The following is a 19742-nucleotide window of genomic DNA, read 5'->3' on the forward strand; positions in this document are numbered from 1 at the left end:
TTTATTTTATTTTTTTACACTTTAAAATATAAGATTTAAATTAACTCAAAAATATAGATATAAAAGTGTAATTGATATAGTAAAAAGTTCACATTGTCCCCTAAAAAAAGATTAAAGTACAGTAATTAAATTAACTAAAAAATTGCAAGTATCTACGTATAATTGAAATTACAAAAAGTTCGAATGATTACACTAAAAAATTATAAAAATACAGACATAAAATATATAAATTTGGCTCCAAAATTGTCAGTATAAAAATGAGAAAATATATATATTAAAAAAAGCCCAAACTCAAACATGGGCTGTTGGGTTGGACCTATATGGGCCTGAGGTCCACTCGAAAGACTGAGATTTTTACCTGAATTGTATTTCTTCTCATTGGTGGGATTAGTTCGTAATTGATTGCCATTTGGAGTGTATTTGTACTCGTTAAAAAAGAAATTGATACCATTACTAGGCGAGAAAAAGAATTATATCATAAGGGTAAATCAATATTTTCAAAATTAGACCAGACCAGACCACCAAATCGAAAAAGAGAATAATACACGATTCAATAGTCGGACCAAGATCAAAGAAAGGGCTGAACCGAGGTCGAATCAGAGTGGTTTAGTGGATTGAAGAAGAAGGTGGTCAAAGAAAGGGCTGGGTCGAGAAAACTGTCAACATGGAGCCTAAAGTTGGCCGAATGGCTGAACTAGTTTTGCCCCTTTTTAAAGGGCTCAAAATGCTACTGTTTTAAGACTACAAAGCTTTAATCTAGGCTGGTCGAACCACACCGATTCAATCGCTGGCTTTTGAAAATTAATATATTTTTTTTTTTTGCCAAACCGAACCATTTTTCCCCTGACTCATGTGCAATGTATATACTATACATTTTGTTTTCAACCAAGCCATTGCATGACTAACCGAAAACTCAACTACTGATCGTCTATTCATTACAAACCATTTGAGTGGCCGTAGAAGTAAAAACATAGAAGATTTCAAATGAAATTAACGTTAAAAAGGGTATTTGCTTATGTAATAGAACAGATGCTCACCATGCATCAAGCTCCACACGGCCTAAAAGAGAAAACAAACCTTTGCTTACAAGGGCAGAAACCCTCCATTCATAATTATTTTGTTGTGATATAAGTATTTTATATATCATTTATAATCTTATTAAAAATTTTACACAAACCCTCCATTCAGGTATAAATTATACCACCAGACCAGATCTAGAGCCTTTTAGGTGAGGTGGTGAGGGAAGGGAAGGAGGGGTCGGAGGCCCAAGAAAGGGTGGGAAAATGACAAAACTGGAAAAGGGCGGGGCCAAAGTGAGAAGTAAAAAAGTGATGGGGGAGGCACCGGGGGTCGCCGCGTGTCCAAATATGAGCCACATGGAGCTCCATCATCGACTTCGAATCCCATCACCAATCTTCCCCTCTGCTTATCCATTCCCATTTTCCAAATTGGTGACGTTTGAACCCTAAATCAATTCTCTATGTCAGTGGTGTCCCCTCAAGAGGAGAGGTGATGAGAATGCTTATCCAGATAATTAGAGCTAATCATGGGTGATTAAAAAGATCATTATAATTTTGTGGGTATTTATTTTAGTTTTGGGATCCAGAAGCTACTTGCAGCAAGAGACAAGAGTGAGACTGGTTGGTTGCCATACCATACCACACTCATCAATTGGTGATGAGGAGGAGATGATGAATCCAAAGCTTCTACTGCTTCTGCGGTTTGTCATTTTGTTGGGTTGTATTGTATTAATATTTTATATATTTAAATTAATATAACACATAATTTAAAATATTAACCGCGCGCGCGCGCACACACACACACACACATATACCCTCGGAGAGGAAGAAGTGGGCAAGAAGCAAGAAGAGACACAGCACTCAGCAGCATATCACCCGCTTCGCTTGGAGTTTACTGTGCAGTGCAGGTACCACTACCAACCAATCACTATATTATATCATATGAGGAATGCTACTCACTGTTTATGCAATCTGAGTGTATTTTTTATACTCTCTCTCTCTCTCTCTCTCTCTCTCTAAAGGTATCTGGTATAGGTCTGATTAAAAATGCAAGGAGTGGCGCTCTAACATTTGTGAAGTCCCGTGACTTCCAAGGCCGGATCGGAGCAATCCCGTACCCTCAGGAGATTCCAGGTGGCCAGTGGGCAGAGTTTGTGCACTCCGGCTACGTTGGAAACCCCCGTGAATCTGTCGGCGCTGTCGTCTATCGTTGCACGAATCCGGACGGGAAACAGTGTGATTGGATGATGTCTTGGTTGAACATATGTGGAACTGGAGGAGAAACCTCACGCAAGGCAGGTTCCAAATCCCCTCTCATCAATAGCTTGTCGATTGACCAGTTGTTGGGATTTGAGTTGATATATATAATATAACAAACCCACATATATATATATATATGTACATCTGATCTGATCTGATCTACGTAATCTTTTATATATATATAGATAGATTTGTGATGTGTGTGTTTGTATGCAGGTTTATACAGAGATTAAGGAACGGAAGTCGGCCATTATGACAATGATACCGTTTGGCATGCAGGAAATTCTAAAAAGGTTGAATGGTGGTAGTACTAACCAAAGCGAGGCAAAATGTGAGAACTGCAAATCCACTCTCGATGTGGTGCCAGATGATGCCTGCGGTGCAGTCGCTATATTCCAGGGAATAAATAATTCAAGCAAACTAGAAAGAAAGTTTCCACTTACTTAGTCCCCACAAACTCATCCATCATATATATATGCAGCAGCGCCAACGATGTCTCTCTCTCTCTCTCTGTGTATGTATGGCAATGCATGTATGTACTATATGGTGTGTTAATGGTTAAGGTTTGTAACAAATAATTAAATAGCATCCATTGTTTAATAGTGTCATACTTAACAATGTAATGTGCGAGATGATGTATTATATATTTGGCTTGAATATATTAATGATGATTATATATGAACGAATGATATTACAAATTGTGAAAATCTTATATATGGTCATTTGACATTTTATTTTGTTTTTAAAAGATTATAATATAATATAATATAATAAAATAAACGTCAACATTTAATAAATCTTTATAAGAATATAGTAAAAAATTTGAATTATTATAAAAAAATAAAATATAATAGTTAAATTAACTTAAAAATATAAGTATCTAAATATAATTAAAATAATAATAAAAAAATAAATAATCACGTTAAAAAATTATAAAAATATAGGCATAAAAATATAAATTTGTCCCGAAATTCAGTAAAAAATGAGAGAAACAAATATATTAAAAAGAGACTGAACTCGGCTGTTGGGCTCGACCTATATGGGCCAGAGGCCCACTCGCTAGACTCCGATTTTTGTCATTGGTGGGATTGCCATTTGGAATGTATTTGTACTCGTTAAAATATATATATATATATATATACCATTACCAGGTGAGAAAGAGAATTTTATCACAAGGGTAAATTAATATTTTCAAAATCAGACGAGACATTGAATCGGAAAAAAAGAATGATAAACGATTCAGTAGTCAGACCAAAATCAAAGAAAAGGCCGAACCAAGGTTGAATCGGAATGGTTTAGTGAATTGAAGAAGCAGGTGGTCATATTAAGGGCTGGGTCAAAAAAATTGTCAGCCGAATGGTTAAACTAGTTTTGCCCTCTTTCAAAATATTAATACTTACTATTTTCAAATCATTTATAATTTTTAATTTTTTAAAATAATAAAAATACATTTTTTTATTATTTTTAAAAATACATTTCTAAAAACAAAAAAAAAAAATTATAAAAAACACTCAAAATAAGAAAAAAAATTCAAAACAAACTCTAAATTCAAAATACATTTATTTATTTATTCATATTTTATTATTATAATAAAAAATATTACAAAATTCATTAACTTTAAAATATATATATATTTAATAATATATAGACATTAAATAATTCTAATTTACTTAATAATCAAATTTATTAAATAAAATATTATTAAAAAATTATTTTCAAAATTTAAAAAATAAAATGTTTTCTAATTTTTTGTTTTGAGAAATAATTTTTCAAAATGACAAACAGAAAGCGTTCTTAATTTTTTAAAATCAGACTACCAAAATAAAAAATTGAAAATGAATTCAAAACTTAAAACTAAAAATTAAAAAATATAGAAAACACAGCCTAATATTTAAGACTACAAAGCTTTAATCTAGACTGGTTGAACCACACCGATTCAATCGCTGGCTTGTGAAATTTTTTTTTTTTTTTTTGCCAAACAGAGTCGTTTTTCCCTCCACTCCACTCAGGTGCAATATATATACTATACATTTTGTTTCAACCAAGCCATTGCCCGACTAACCGAAAACTCAACTACTGATCATCTATTCATTACAAACCATTAGAGTGGCCGTGCAAGTAAAAACATAGAAGATTTCAAATGAAATTAACGTTAAAAAGGGTATTTGCTTATGTAATAGAACAGATGCTCACCATGCATCAAGCTCCACACGGCCTAAAAGAGAAAACAGACCTTTGCTTACAAGGGCTCCATGTATCCTATGAACAAGACATGTAAACATTACTAAGTTTTAGCTAAAACAAATTAAGGTGAGTTTCAGAACCTCTAAATGAAGTCAGAACCGTCTGGATGGTGCTCCAGGTCAGGATGTGATCCACCCCTCGGCCCCCTCGGGTCTCTGCAACATATAAGGCGAAAAATACAGATGTTAACAGCAGCACAATCACAACAAAGGAAGAAGACAGGTTCTCGTTCTTCCCTCAGATCATCAGACATAAACAAACAAGCATTCTGCAGAACCCAAAAACTGGATCAAGCTGTGATTTGTCAGTTTATGTAGATTAGCAGGACAAGGTCCGAAGATTTGAAAACCTAGCCAAGCTGGCCATCAAGATGAAGATTAGCTTCAGCTGGCAAGGTCGAGTAACTCAAAATCGCGACTGAAAATATTTGAGGAAAGCTTTAACTCAAATGGCCACACTGGCTTCCCTGAATATAGGATCGAACAAGTGTTATCAAAATTGATTTCAGCCAAGTCCAGAATAATGTATCTGCATTAATATTCCAGACTCCCTGGTTTTGGGGAGACAAAAGTGGATTAATGTGAGATTAAAAGCCTCATCTCATATTTGATGATTTCAGACTATGCCCATCGTGTCTTAACTGCCAATTCTCTTAGATTGTTTCGTTTTCAATTTACGAAAAAGTTCACCTTGTTTGGCCAACATTTCGGAAGAGATTGTAGCAGAAATTCTATTTACACCAAAATTTTAGTCAACTTTCCGAGCTCCCAAAAGATGGCCTAAAATTTAGTAACAATAAATGTGCAGATTATATGATGAAAACATGAGTTGCTTAATTATGCTGCAGTTCAGACAATCCTCATAAAGTACAAGGCATTTTCATATGCATCTGTGTACCTGATAAACCGATTAGGCTCAAATCCAGGAACACCAGGTGGCCCATAAGGATCAAAACGAGCACCCGGTGGAAGACCCCTGTTTCAATTAATGAATACAAATTGTAGCCCATGTCAATAAAGGTTTTTCAATTGAAGAGGAGAGGGGCAAAGGAAAAAAGAGGGTTGGGATGCCAAGAATCTCACGGTAGTCCTCCAGGTAAACCAGGTTGCCCTCTCATCCCACCAAATATAGGATGGTCAGGTCCTGCAACATAATGAAGTAAGCTTATATAGAGTTCACTTTATTCAGCATCAATTTAATGAACAGATGTATGTGTAGAAAGAGTTTATTATGCTCATCGATCAGATAGCAGAAAATAGATGGATCTTACAAACCTACAAACATGCCCCCACGGGTAAAATCACCTCTGAAAGACAGTTGGAAGCAAATTTTAGAATTAGGAAGTCATGAAGTGCAATTACTGAATAAATATGCAACTAACCAGGGCTTGCATCTAAGAAATCGAAAAACAACTTAATACCTGCCAGGATACATTCCAGCACCAGGCCCGGGAAAGAGATCACTGCCACCAACAGTGGGAGGAACTGGAGGATATACATATCTGCATGTAAGACGACTAATAAGTAATGCCAGTCTCATATTTTACAAGTTTCATCATATGGAATGCATATAAACATCAAGGCAATCATATTGCAATTCCATGTGTCCTCACAAACTCACCAGCTTTGGTTGCCCCCCCCCCTAGCCGACTACCATTTTCAACTCAGCAAAAAACCATGTGATCATCTGATTGGCCCTCAAGACTGACTAAACCAAGTTCGGTCACAACATGGATAGATTATTCCATGGCAGTAGAAAAATCAACTTCGCTTTCTGAAGCTACTTCAAGATTTTAGATATTTGGAAAAGCCCCTCACAGTCTTCTACAATTCACAGTTCCTTATTCAAATGGATCTACTTGAGTGAATCACGCATTAACAGAGTCAACTAATTGACACTCAAATCGACTATAAGAATTTATTGCCATAAAGATGTGTAATCGAGTGTCTCCTAAATTAAAGATGTGTATTATTTATTTTTTAATCTCCACCATGTGATCTCTTGTATAGCATATGCCCATTTTTTACTTTAATTGGGCCATGGCTTTAGTTGGTTGGGTTTAATCCAATTCATCCATCCTTTGCATGTGGCATAGACACCAATGTCAGATCTTAATGAATCTGACAAGGAATTCCAGAGAATTCCAAGAATTCTCTAGAGTTAGGGAGATAGAATTCGGGAGAAAGAGAGGGAAAGAGAGATAGAGAGAGAGAATTGGGAAATAATTAGAATGATTTTGATTCAAAATTCAACATAGCCTCAATACAATTGAGTGGTCCTTTATATAGAGAGGATCCCGCACTTCCATTCCCGCCAAAGGAAGGTTTTATTTACATTAGTGCCCCCTTCTAGAATTAGCTACCCAACTTCCCAACCGTGCATGTGACAACCCGCCACTTGCATGTCTTACTCCCTGTTTATGGCTTATATCATGACAACCAACTTTCTAATCTACTCCCCTTTGAGCTGTGGCAACTGAAATTACAATAATGAAGTTGAGATTTCTAATAATAGAAAACAGCAATAAATTTTTTACCATAATATTTATGGTCAAGAATCCCACAATATTCAAGCCTTAATCCCACATTTCTATCTATATGACCTTATTATGACTTCAAGATCCAAACCTAAAATATGCGGACCCAATATTCATGATGGGAGCAGCCACCACACTGTTGCTATTCAAGCAATGCATCAATCCAAAAAATATTCTTCGGTTTAAAAGTGTACCCAGTAGGATAAGGCCGTTGAGGATGCCGGGGTTCAGTAACTCTCACATCCCTTGTCCGAGAACTGCAAATAGAATACAGAAAGCATCAGTAATTGAGATAACAAAAGCATAAGCACTTCCGGTAAGGAATACGACCAGGATTATGATAGAAGAACATTAATCAAAAGACTGAAGCTTCACCACAAACATAAAATACAGTCCCATCTCTACAACAATCAGTAGCACATAGGTGACTAGCCTCCCACCCCATCTGCCAATACCAAAATGTTGAAGTGAAGCAATTTCTCTTTTCAGAAAAAACAAGCTTAGCTGCCAGAAAATTATTTCAGAATACGATATCACCAATAATGACAAAAAGCTCCACCATTCAACATTTAATGGCCAAAAATAAAAATCCTGTGGAAAAATGCAAAGCATGTTCAACATCCAGTCATCCACTAAGATCGGTAATGCCAGGATAGGAGGCCCCGTTGGAACCGCAATCCCGACCATGGTGCATTTGAGTAATTAATCATAGCACAAATGAACTCCAATTAAGATGAAAGGTGATGAACAAAATTAGACAAAAAGATCTACGGATGAAATAAAAGCAACCAAAAGCTAGGGCTTTGAATTTGGCACTAGGGTGTAAAAAAAAACCTTAACAATTTGTTCTCATTCTAATTCCTATTGGAAGTATCTTTTAAAATATATGCACATATATAAATGACCTACTTCAAATCAAATCATGACTTCAAACGACACTCCAACTAACCCTTTCCCTTGTAAAGTATGCAAAGAAAAATTTCACATGCCATAAAGAATTGGGAACCAGGCAAAGTTGACTAAACCCAAATATTCTTGCTCAAAGTTCATTATAATCATACCCAGCCGTGCCAACGAAACCAACTGCACATGAATAAAATTACTAAAAGAACAAAGATCAAAATGAATCACCTTGAAGGTTCAGTGGATGAAATCTGCCGTGAAGCACCATTTAGTTTAGACAGAATCTCTTCATCTATACTGCTGACCAGCTTTTCCAAATTCTTATACTGCGAACCGTAATTAGAGCCCCCATTCTCTTTGTCATGGTCCTCGATACTGTAAATGACAATCAAACCTATAATTTACATGAAAGCAAAGGAAAAGTTTAAGGACAATGTTATGTTTACTACCAACTGACCCGAATTTTTTTTTTTTTTTTGGGGGGGGGCGGCGGCGCTCCCCTTTTTAAGCAAAATGGGGCCAAGAAAGGGATTGTTTCAGCAAATACCAAAACTAAACAGGAACAAAGTTGCAAATCACGGCCCAAACCAAGAATTTTCACATTGATGCACAAGAAAAATTTAACAGAAAATGACCAAATTGTAAAGTCATTCAACGGCAAATTTCACATGGAAGATTAACCAAATACCGCAGCCGCACCACAAATTCAATTGCAAACCACCACCAAATCCAACATTGATCACTACCAATTAGACAACAAATTTCAATTGCAAAAGGCAAGGAGAATTCCATACTTGATTTCAAGATGAAGAGGCTCTGACGAAGCGCCGTCACTCAAAGCGTCAACGAGTAATTTGTCGTTCAAGGCCACACACTTGACCAACAGTTTCTTAGAACCCCCGTCAGGACTCGAGTAGAGGAAAGCGTAGCTGTCCTCGAACTCGTTCCACTGATCGATCCCCACTTCATCTACCCACGAGAAAAACCAATTCTTGATCAAACCCAACAACAACAATAAGCAAAACAAGAATACATACATACGCACGAGGGAGTTCAGTTCTAGTTTTACCGGTCGAGGAGGAGGAAAGGGCGTGGTCGGAGAAGGCGGACGGACCGGTGTCGTGGAGGACGTAGCCGGCGGCAGAGAAGGCCGCGTGGACGGCGAAGGCCATCTTGTCGTGGGCGTTTCGGAAGGTTGGTCTCGCCGCACGAATCACCGCCAGCACCGATTGCTCTGTCGCCATTTTTCGGTTTCACAGATCTGTTCAGTTTTGATTCGATCCCGATAATGGTAAAGTCGGTTCGAGGTTCTTGTAGTTGTGGAGTTGGAAAAACGCAGAAAAATTGAGTATTGGGAATAGACTAGAACCAGACTCCTTAAAGTCTGAACCCCCTCCCCTGCTTGCTTCCCACGATAAAGCCCACTGGCCTTGTATAACAATTAAAGGTTTAATGTTCGGAAATAAGTCATTTTTCGACTGAATTAACGGGCATATTTGTTGTAGTTTAAAAATTATAATTTTTAATTTTTAATTTTAAAAAAATAGATATGTAGTGTTTGTTTTAGTTTTTAAAATTTTAATTTATAACTTTTACCAGTTTTTAGAAGGGGTAGAAGTTGATTTTTTCAAAACTGGGATACCTCAACTTCTACAACTTCTGATTAAACAGTTATATTTTTGTAACAATTTTTTCCATATTTTTAACAAAGAATTACTCTTCTGTCTACGCAATCAAGGGTCTCTTTTCTCCACTGCCATCTCCATTTTCAGATCTCTTATTCTTTCTCGCCATCTCCCGTTCTCTCTATACACTAATTAATTTTTTTATAACACTTGAAACTTATATATATACACTAATTAATTTTTAAATTATCATTCTATAACTATTAAGGGTATTATGGACAATTATACAAAAATGAGTTATTTTACAGTTTATGGTATCAAACACTACAACTGTTTAACTACAACTTCTAAAAAGTTGTAACAAACAAGTTCACAACTTATTCTAAATTTTAGAAGCTATAATCTAAGAAGTTAGAAGGTATAATTTCTTTAATTAAACTGCAACAAACGGGGATCAATATTATTTGTGATTTACTATGTTTATTGAGAATTTAAATTGTTATTAATAAATCTAAATTTAATTTAATTTTTAATATTAGAGCAAGCTTAATTTTATTGCCCCTAGAACACACCTCGATTAGTTGGGTTACGATAAGTTGGATTCACACCAGTAGGTTGTGAGTTTAATTTTTTTTCTTACATAGTGAAGTACAGTCTCTACTTATAATTTATCCTTTTTATCAGAATTAAAAGAAGGAGTGACGAAAAATTCACGAGAATTTTAGCTTTATTACTAGTACATGACACCATGGAGTGAATGAATTCAACAAAATGTTAAAAAATGGAAAACTAAACTGTGATCAACATGGTAAAATGTTGCTTCGTTGTATCTGCTGTTTGTTTCCTGAGAAAGTTCGAAGACAAGAAAGCCTCTCACCCTCACCCACCAAAATTGCTCCACTGACCATATGTTGTGTGAATTTTCTTCACCAAATTAGAGCTACAAGGGTAAAGTTCAAATATATATATATATATATAAACAATCCAATCAGCAGTAATTAATCTCCCTTTTCATTAACTATGCTGGAAAAACCATATTCATTGCAGTATTGATCAAATGGGCGACTCTTAATGCCTCCCATGATGTATTTACAGATCCATAAACCATCAGTTAGGGATTGCATTATCAGCATTAGCCTCATCAGCAACACTTCTCCTCCTAGTAGCTCGGATGTAGCAGAAAACAGCCACCAAGAAAGTGGTGGCAAGGCCGCCTAGAATCACGCCGCCGCCGGCGACCGACTTGTCGTTCGGACGGTGGCGGCGATGATGACTTGTCGTCTCGTGGACGAACTGGGTCTCTTCATCTGATGCACTGACCTCTTTTCCAGAGTGAACGGCTTCAGCTTGCTTCGGCGCTTTGGATGGGCTCAAAGATGGTGAAACCGAGGAATAAATCGCCGTCTTGGCCTGGTGATTTCCCAGTTTCCGAATCGCAGATTCGGCCATAGGATGAACAGTTGAACTTCCGGATGCTTGAACCGGAAAGGCATCGGCTAGGATCAAGAAAAGGAGAAGAAACTGAGCCATTTCGGCAAATGGGTACTTGAAGAAGACGATGGTTTGTGATCTTCGAGGCTCGGGCTTATATATATATATGTGTGTGTGTGTGTGTGTGTGAGCTTGAGATGATCTAATGGTGAAGGAAATTTCCAAGGAAGTGCACGTGGAAGCCTTAGAATATTTGGAACACAACTGGGGCTGCAATCAGGGGAACAAGATCGCTGCTGTGTTTATTTGTAAACTCGTCCTAAAGCATTGACTGGGATGACTTGTTTAACAAATTAAGCATGAAATCTATAATATAATCGATGGGATTAGGAAGATGATCAGAAGCTTAATGCATTTGGGAAGAACCATTGATTCCCACTCCAGGCTGGAGCGTTTCAGAAGCCCGAGCCAGCACCGCCAAAGGACGCTAAAAACCTTAAACAAAGTAGAGCCAATGCTGTGTGACGGGTTGACTTTCTCATTAATCAAAGCTTCTGGGCACCAGAGTTTCTTGATTATGTCTGTAATACTGGCAGTGGGGGCAACATGGGTTATTTCCGTTTAATTGAGTCTTATAATTCTTGTATTCAATCCATCATCAATCTTGAGCTAGAGTTGTGGAGGGGTGGTTTCAGAATCAGGGACATGACTGCATATTAATATGGAATTTCTCAGAGGGGACAAACGACAGGTAAGAAACATTATGTTTAGCGAGTTTGGATATATGTGTAAGAAGAAGTAAGAGATGCTGAGTAAGTTGGAGGCAAGGCAAGAGAGGAATGGCAGAGAGCTGCATTAGTTTAGTATTAAATATGAAGACTTGATGATGTCCTGCCGCTCATTTGCCCGGCCGCTGCAGTTGTACGTATGTTGGTGGTTGTAGTTCATTTGAATCATTTCTTAAGGACGAATCTATATTTTTATTTTTTGTATTTTTATATGTTTTTATAATTATTTAATTTTTTTATTATTTTAATTATATTCTTAAATTTAATTTTTGAGTCAATTTAATCTTTATATTTATTTTTTTCATGTGACAATTTAATTTTTTTGTTATTTCAATTATATGTCTAAATTTATATTTTCGAATCAATTTAATTATTGTATTTTTATATATAAAAAAAAGTTTAGAAATATAATTGAGACAATAAAAATTAAAGTGATCATACAAAAAAACATGAAAATACGTGGTAAAAATACAAATTTGGTCTATCTTAATTAATCACAAAATTTCACAAGAGGATGACTTAAACAGAAAAAATGAACAAAAAGAGGCATGCACCAGCCGGGAATCGAACCCGGGTCTGTACCGTGGCAGGGTACTATTCTACCACTAGACCACTGGTGCTTCTTGATGATCTAGTGCTGAATATACTGGGCTTTGAACATATTCCTCAAATCGTTCCGGTGTTACAAAACTAAATTATGAGTAATTTCAGGGTCAAATTACTATTTTAATCTTATCTCTTGTCGGCTCCTTACGTCATTATTGACATTACGGTCTTTAAAATATATATACGTGCAGACCCACTTTCTCATATCAAAGAGGACAACACTTCTCTGTCCGACTCGTCGGACCGGATAGCAAGGCCTGGCCGGCCCGACTGTGCTTGACCAGGTGTCGACTTCCCAATTCAACCAAACCGAGAGGAGCAAGAATCAGTGTCCTAATTGCAGCCGGTGCGTGCTGAAGCCCGAAGCTCGTCGGATTATAGTAATACCTGGGACCACAAAAAACCGGAGGCGCCTACGTCACTGTTCTAACCGACAGATGCAGGCACCATCAGGATGGGTCCCAGTCCCACCAGCTCCGAGTTCAGTCAGTACACAGTTGTCGTATAATATTTTGTTTGAAACATCAATCCCCGTAATGAAATCCGACGGCCCACGTTACACCAACACCAACCGCACCTTGGTCTTCAGCGACTCCCTGTCTTCTCCACCACGGGCTCGGGCTAAGTACACTGGTACACTGACAGTGGATAAACGTAGCCACCCCGCTCTCTCTCTCTCTCTCTCTCTCGGTCTCGAACAATGGAGGGTTCGAATTTCTTCTTTTCGGTTTACGTGGTCAGCTTCGCTTTATCGATAATTCAGATCACCGGCGTGGCACGTGGACAGCTGCCGGGCACGTGGGAGTTGGTGGTGGAGAACGCCGGGATCGCCTCCATGCACACGGCCGTGACGCGGTTCAATACCGTCGTGCTCCTCGACCGCACCAACATCGGCCCCTCCCGGAAGATGCTCCCCAAGGGCCACTGCCGGAGAGACCCGACAGACATGGTGCTTAAGCGCGATTGCTACGCCCACTCCGTCCTTCTAGACCTGCGAACCAACCAAATTCGCCCCCTCACCATCCTCACCGACACCTGGTGCTCCTCCGGCCAGTTCCTCCCCGACGGCACCCTCTTGCAGACCGGCGGCGATCGTGACGGCGTTCAGAAGTTCCGCAAATTCACGCCCTGCGAACCCGATTCGGTCTGCGACTGGGAAGAGCTGAAACACATCGAATTGTCGCAAGGCCGATGGTATGCGACCAATCAAATTCTGCCCGACGCTTCTGTGATCATCGTCGGCGGCAGAGCCGCCAATAGTATAGAGTTCTATCCGCCGAAACCCGGTGGCGCCGTACATTTCCCGTTTCTTGCCGAGGTGGAAGATAATCAAATGGACAATCTTTACCCGTATGTTCATTTGCTTCCCGACGGTAATTTGTTCATTTTCGCGAACAACAAAGCGGTGCTGTATGATTACAACAAGAACGTTGTGGTCAGAAATTATCCACCGTTGGATGGGGGTCCGAGAAATTACCCGTCCGGTGGCTCGTCGGCGATGCTGGCCCTGGTAGGCGATTTCGAGGAAGCGACGATCGTGGTCTGCGGTGGCGCACAGTACGGGGCGTTCATCGAGAGGAGCGTGGATACCCCGGCCCACGGCAGCTGCGGTCGGATCGTCGCGACCCGACCCGACGCTGTTTGGGAGATGGAGGACATGCCCTTCGGTCGGATTATGGGCGACATGGTGATGCTTCCCACCGGCGAGGTGCTGATCATCAACGGGGCCCAAGCCGGGACTCAAGGGTTCGAAATGGCCTCGAACCCGTGTTTGCATCCGGTTCTGTACCGCCCCGACCAGCCACTGGGGCTCCGCTTCATGACGCTGAACCCGGGTACAGTACCCAGAATGTACCACTCCACCGCTAATCTATTACCGGACGGGCGGGTTTTGATGTCCGGAAGCAACCCGCATATCTTCTACAAGTTCGGGGTCGACTTCCCCACGGAGCTCCGAATCGAAGCGTTCTCGCCGGAGTATTTGGCGGCGGACAGGGCCAACCTCAGGCCAGTACTGACGGAGACGCCGGAGTTCCTACGCTACGCCACGTCTTTTGACGTGTTCGTGACGGTTCCGCTGCCGGTGGTGGGGATAGTGGAGGTGAACCTCGCCAGCGCGCCTTTCGCCACGCACTCATTCTCGCAGGGGCAGAGGCTGGTCAAGCTGGGCGTCACCAGCGCCTTGCCGGACAGCGCCGGAAAGTACAAGATCGGGTGTACGGCGCCGCCGCACGCCCGGGCGGCGCCGCCTGGTTACTATATGTTGTTCGCGGTGAACCAGGGCGTGCCAAGCGTGGCAAAATGGGTCCAAGTAATCCCATAATTTCCTTTCCTAATTTGACCTTTTTCTCTTTTTATTTATGTACTTATTACTGTTTCCATGCTTTCTCCTTTCTATTTCTCTCTTTTTATTTTGGGTATGTTTCTGTCATGAATTTGTTCTTCAAGTGTTTATAATTAGAGGCATTGGAAGCCTCTCCATCTTAATTAATTTCTTTTAATTTACTCATTTCTTTGATATATTGCGGATTAATTAATGTTAATTATTACCTTAATGACTTTGTTTTATCCGTAATTAATTAACTCCTGCATTTATTATAAAAATGCCAACTTTGTTTTGATGTGCTTGTCTATTTGTTTTCTGGGCTGCTGCCGCCCGCCGCCACTCCACTGCACATGGCCTAACTAATTTCCAAAATCATGGGTTAAAACAAACTCCGTCTTAATTGTCACGCGGGGCCACAACAGTACTATGAGCCTTTCCATCGGGAAACAGTTAAAAGTTTCGGCTCTAATTGGTGCTCAAGTGGGGCTCTAGCGGCCATAATTAGCCCCCAAAGTCGCCTTCCAAAAGCAACGATCTTGGGTCGATAGGTTTGAGTGTTATTGCCACATGCGGTTGACAAGGTTCAACTCATATTTTGGCTGCTACTGTAATTTTAAGTTTTTTTTTTATGATAATTTGATTTTTTTTATTATTTTAATTATATTTTTATAATTATATTTTTTAATTAATTTAATTCATATATTTTGACATTTTTTATGTGACAACTTAAACTTTTCATTATTTTTTTTACATTTCTATATTTGATATTTTTGAATCAATTTAATCTCTATATTTTAATATGTAAAAAATAATAATATAAATCAAAATTACCCTATAATGTTTGCAACTATATAACCTTCTCCTAGTGTTTGCCCGAATATAGAACACCTTTAATTATGCAGTTACTTCACAATGGTAGGTATTGAGTTAATTTATTCGATTATTCTCCATTATTGTCAATGGTTGCTAAATCTAATTTTGAATTAGTAGAGCTATTACTTTAATACTTTAAAAAGTAAGTTAAAAGATATAGAGAAAGATAGAGTCAAAGTGTTCGCTTATTTTATTTTATTTTTTTTATATATCAAGGTATATAAGTTAGATTAATTTAAAAATATAGATACAAGTTTGTAATTAAAATAATAAAAAAATTTAGATAAACACACAAAAAAATAAAAATAAAAATATAGGAACAAAAATATGGATTTAGCCCATGTAGACGAGATGATATGCATGAAATTTGTGAAAATTAATCTAGCGGAACATAAGAACAGCCATGTACAAAAGAGAGGTCTAAATTATTGTGAATGCTTTGGAGACAATCATTTTTATTAGGCAAATTTAAAAATTAGACCATTTTTGGTAGCTTCTTTTATACTCTTCAGGTTGGCATCAATACCTCGGCTTTTAGATTTCTTTTGCCAATCACTTTGTTCTTAAGGAAGCATTACTTATTTTGGTTGTCACATGGAGTTGGGTTTTTATTTATATAAATTTTACTTATCAATGTTGAGTGGGTGAGTGGAAGTGTGGAACAGCCCATGCGCATTATTAATCTCAAAAGATAATTATTTTTATACAATAGAACGGATTTGGACTCTTTTTAATTATTGACTTTTTAAATATTTTAAATTTAAAATATTGGGCTCTTTCTAAATATTGATCTTTCTAAGATTTTGAATTGAACAACAAATCAAATTTATTCAATCTTAAGTCGAATTGTATCTTTGTTTTGGGTGAAATTTGAACACATATGTATGGAAGGGCGAATTTCAACCTCTTTTGAAAATTAGGAGAAAGGAGCATATATGTAGGGTTTGTTTTGTTTTCTATAGAAAGCATGCCACTTAAACTTAAAGCCTTTAATCTTTGCTCTTAATTAATACTCTGTCAAGCTATAATAACGAAGTTAATGAAAGACAGCACAGCATCATATGGTTGAACTTTCTTGGAATCTAAGTGAAAATGAGTTGAGAAAGATGCCTTTTGAGGACCCAACAAAGGGCCAATCCAAGCTGGTTTGTGCTGGGAATCATACGCTTTACTGTCTGCAGGTTCCCTTGATTAAATTAAACATGGACCCATAATGGGCCATCCAGGCCGCCAAACTAGCACAAAGCCCAGCCAGTAATTTAGGCCCGGAAACTATCCAATCCAAGCCTAAACCCCGGTTATTGGCTAAATTCAAACCTGTCTCTGGGTATTGGCTAGATGGGTCAAATGGTAGATTTATTCTTCAAGTTGCATGAACATTACATCACAGCGTACAAGCCTTAAGCTTGCCCTTAACTAAGGCACATAATCTAACTTCATTTCATTATTTATCCATTTGGGACACAGAACCCGCGTTAAACCAAGGTAGGTTCCTAGACCTTCAACGGTACAGGCCTTAAATCCAAGGACACCCTTAAAACCATACTCATTAGTTAATTAATTACATTTCAGTTCTGGGCAGACCTGAGTTGCTGAACAATGTCAGCCGAAATCTTGAAGGCCTTCGTGAGCACCTCGTCTGGAATGTTGGAGCCGAACAAGTTCTTCGGGAGCGCCACCGTGCCGGCGCTGGAGCTGCCGAAAGCCGACACGGCCACCGCCTTGTTGGCCTTGTCGAAGTTGGCCTGGTAGTGAGGCAACCCCTTGGGGAAGACAAAGACATCTCCCTTCTGCAACACGTTCTTGTAGAGCTTGCCGTTGCTGTTCACCGTGCCGACGGTCAGCGACCCGTCCACCACGAACAGGATCTCGCCGCCGCGCGGGTGGTGGTGCGGCACGTTCACGGAGTTGGGCGCAAAATCCAGGAGCTCCATGGACACGCCCATGCCGTCGAGAGCCGGAAACTCCTTCACCGACACCTGTTTCCGCCCGAGCCCGGTGGTGCTGGACGGTGCGCCGTCTCTTAGCCCGGTGTAGGTGAAGAAGACCCCGTCCAGCTTGCTCTCATCGGCGCCGTCGGGCACCGCGAAGTCCGAAACCAGCTCGGGGTCGGCGGCTTGGACAGTGGCCAGGAAGAGGAGGGCAAAGGCGGCGGCAGCTAGAGAAGCAAGGGAACTGGCCATATTTTTGGAGGCTGGCTGGCTGGCTGTCTAGCTGCTTGGATACTTGAAAGAGAGTTGCGAGGAAGAAAGGAGACAACCAGAAGGGTATTTATAGGGAGAGATTATTGCTAATTAAGTGGAAGGCCCTGTTGGATTGCAATTAGGACGCAAGTTTGTGGTCAATTAAGAGAAGTGGGTGTTGGTTTCATGCTCAGATTGCACCTTCACCCGCTGGGAATTCACAAATTTTTTAGTGAATGGACGATTACTAGGAACCAATTAAGATAATGTGTGCTGTTATCTTGAAAATGACATTAAGGGTTGTATTAGAGGCTGTTTGGCTTACTCTTTTTAATTGTAACTTTTAAGTTAATTAGCTCTTAGCTTAAAAGTTATGTAGTAATTAAGTTTATAATATGTTTGGATAAATGTACTTTTAAGCTGTCAGTTAATAATTATGTATTTGGTTCGTAAAAGCTAATAAGTTGTTAAAACCGACAAAAAGACTAAAATAGACATGATGTTAAATAATACAAATAAAATTTATAAAAATACTATTTTTATAAAAAAATTACAAATTAATTTCTAAATATTAGATAAATTATACATACTTATTAAAAAATATATTAATATAATACCTATATATACACTTACAGGTGTAATATATATATATATATATTCTATATACTTTAGCTTACAGGTCGGGAATGCCATCGGTGATCAAGGCCAGAGACAGCACTTGATGATGACGGCAGTAATGGAGGATGGTCGATGGTGCTCAACGACTTGTGGCGACAGATTTGGAACCAGATTCAGCGATGGCGCGACTTAATTATACAACGATGGCACGACCAACACTTCGGCTGCTTGCGACAGCCTAGCTGGACAACGACGACCTGATTATGGAGGAGGGGCAACGACGACAGCAACAGTGGTAGTAATGACTGAAGTGAAAGGAAGATGATGGGGTAGGGTAGAATAGTCTTTTACTCGGTTAACGTGGTAGCGTTTTGTGCAAAAGTTTGGGATACTAGTTTTTCTCAAACTCTATTATAGTAGCATTTAAGCTACCTAGCATTTAAGTTAATTTGGGTTGCCAAACACTTCACTCAAAAACGCTATTTAGCTTAAACATTGCTTATGCAGCTTATAAATAGTCAAACCGCTAAGCCAAACAGCCTTTTAGTTTAATCTCAATAAAGTTTGAATATTTCTAATTTCTATAGCGGCTAACTCTATATGATGTTGATCTTGTAAGCGAGTGAGGACCCGGTACACCAAATTCTTGTAAACATAGGGTTCTGGCCCTCAGAATACACTCCGATTATCAAATCAATGTTTGGTATTCTAGGAGACAACAAGATTGGCAGAGTAACGAGTATAGTAAAATTCATAAGCTTGTTTATTTTTGAGAAATTTAAGACTTATTTGGCCCTCATCTAGGATGTGACTCTAGAATCTGGCTTGGAAATGGTGCCAAGCCCATACCGTTCAAGCATCCCAAGGACCATGCTTTTGATAATTAGAAAGAGATGTGACGGCACTTGATTCTGTGCCATACTAAATACTGTGATTTGTTAACTTACTGATTAGGCTTGGCCGTGTTGTTAATAATTAATGGAAGTTTATTAGGGGCCATATATGATGCTAATGCAATTCCCTTTCGCCCACGTATGCTGGGCACATGAGCATTTTAACCCCTCGTTATGCAACGTGAGACAGATGAAGGGACATTTGACAAAGTTTCTATAATTGAGGTTAGGACATTTCTATAAATGAGCATTTTAACCCTTTTTAAGTGTACAATCAAAATTTTATTTGAATATTAGGATTGTATTTTATTAGATTCATACTTATAAAAGTATCATTATATTTGTGTTGGTGGAGAGTTAATCTTGACAGGACCCAATTTTTTTATCATGGGTATCTTGTGTCATCCTAATTCACATTTCACTAAGAAAATTACTCA

The 19742-nt window shown here is 38.8% G+C and overlaps 4 protein-coding genes, 1 non-coding gene and 1 pseudogene across 8 annotated transcripts; 2 read left to right on the forward strand and 4 right to left on the reverse strand.

Moving 5' to 3' along the window:
• Positions 1–963: 963 nt before the first annotated feature.
• LOC127791075 (probable proteasome inhibitor) lies at positions 964–9378 on the reverse strand. 4 transcript variants are annotated; one of them, XR_008020855.1, is made up of 10 exons: positions 9032–9378; positions 8757–8931; positions 8191–8337; positions 7254–7316; positions 5944–6024; positions 5798–5829; positions 5606–5666; positions 5421–5498; positions 4513–4678; positions 964–1077 (listed from the first exon to the last, which is right to left on the reverse strand). XR_008020855.1 is itself a non-coding variant. In XM_052320824.1 (10 exons), the coding sequence occupies exons 1-9, from the start codon at positions 9204–9206 to the stop codon at positions 4606–4608; spliced, it is 885 nt and encodes a 294-aa protein (XP_052176784.1). In that variant the 5' UTR covers positions 9207–9378; the 3' UTR covers positions 964–1059; positions 4604–4605. The 4 variants fall into 4 exon arrangements, 3 of the variants coding, with proteins under 3 accessions (XP_052176784.1, XP_052176783.1, XP_052176782.1); XM_052320824.1 differs by having other exon boundaries at positions 964–1059; positions 4604–4678; XM_052320823.1 differs by lacking the exon at positions 964–1077 and adding an exon at positions 4338–4494 and having other exon boundaries at positions 4604–4678.
• LOC127791076 (23 kDa jasmonate-induced protein-like) lies at positions 1828–2785 on the forward strand (annotated as a pseudogene).
• Positions 9379–10596: 1218 nt separating the features above from the next.
• On the reverse strand, positions 10597–11117 carry LOC127789500 (uncharacterized). Its single transcript, XM_052318371.1, has one exon. The coding sequence runs from the start codon at positions 11115–11117 to the stop codon at positions 10695–10697; it is 423 nt and encodes a 140-aa protein (XP_052174331.1). The 3' UTR covers positions 10597–10694.
• Positions 11118–12355: 1238 nt separating this feature from the next.
• On the reverse strand, positions 12356–12426 carry TRNAG-GCC (transfer RNA glycine (anticodon GCC)). Its single transcript has one exon. It is a non-coding gene; the product is annotated as a tRNA-Gly (tRNA).
• Positions 12427–12957: 531 nt separating this feature from the next.
• LOC127791234 (aldehyde oxidase GLOX) lies at positions 12958–14980 on the forward strand. Its single transcript, XM_052321092.1, has one exon. The coding sequence runs from the start codon at positions 13113–13115 to the stop codon at positions 14733–14735; it is 1623 nt and encodes a 540-aa protein (XP_052177052.1). The 5' UTR covers positions 12958–13112; the 3' UTR covers positions 14736–14980.
• A 2199-nt stretch (positions 14981–17179) lies between these two features.
• On the reverse strand, positions 17180–17794 carry LOC127790082 (germin-like protein 9-3). The gene has a single exon (XM_052319360.1). It carries the CDS (start codon positions 17792–17794, stop codon positions 17180–17182), a length of 615 nt encoding a protein of 204 aa, XP_052175320.1.
• Positions 17795–19742: the final 1948 nt, after the last annotated feature.

Source organism: Diospyros lotus, chromosome 14 (genome assembly GCF_014633365.1).
Source record: "Diospyros lotus cultivar Yz01 chromosome 14, ASM1463336v1, whole genome shotgun sequence".
NCBI classification, from domain to species: Eukaryota; Viridiplantae; Streptophyta; class Magnoliopsida; order Ericales; family Ebenaceae; genus Diospyros; species Diospyros lotus.

Coding starts and splice junctions, on each gene's coding strand:
- LOC127791075 (XM_052320824.1), bottom strand. CDS start 9,206: ATGGCGACAGAGCAATCGGTGCTGGCGGTGATTCGTGCGGCGAGACCA. Junction 8,932..9,031: donor CCTTTCCTCCTCCTCGACCG/GTAAAACTAGAA, acceptor TCTCGTGGGTAG/ATGAAGTGGGGATCGATCAG. Junction 8,338..8,756: donor CCTCTTCATCTTGAAATCAA/GTATGGAATTCT, acceptor TGTCATTTACAG/TATCGAGGACCATGACAAAG.
- LOC127789500 (XM_052318371.1), bottom strand. CDS start 11,117: ATGGCTCAGTTTCTTCTCCTTTTCTTGATCCTAGCCGATGCCTTTCCG.
- LOC127791234 (XM_052321092.1), top strand. CDS start 13,113: ATGGAGGGTTCGAATTTCTTCTTTTCGGTTTACGTGGTCAGCTTCGCT.
- LOC127790082 (XM_052319360.1), bottom strand. CDS start 17,794: ATGGCCAGTTCCCTTGCTTCTCTAGCTGCCGCCGCCTTTGCCCTCCTC.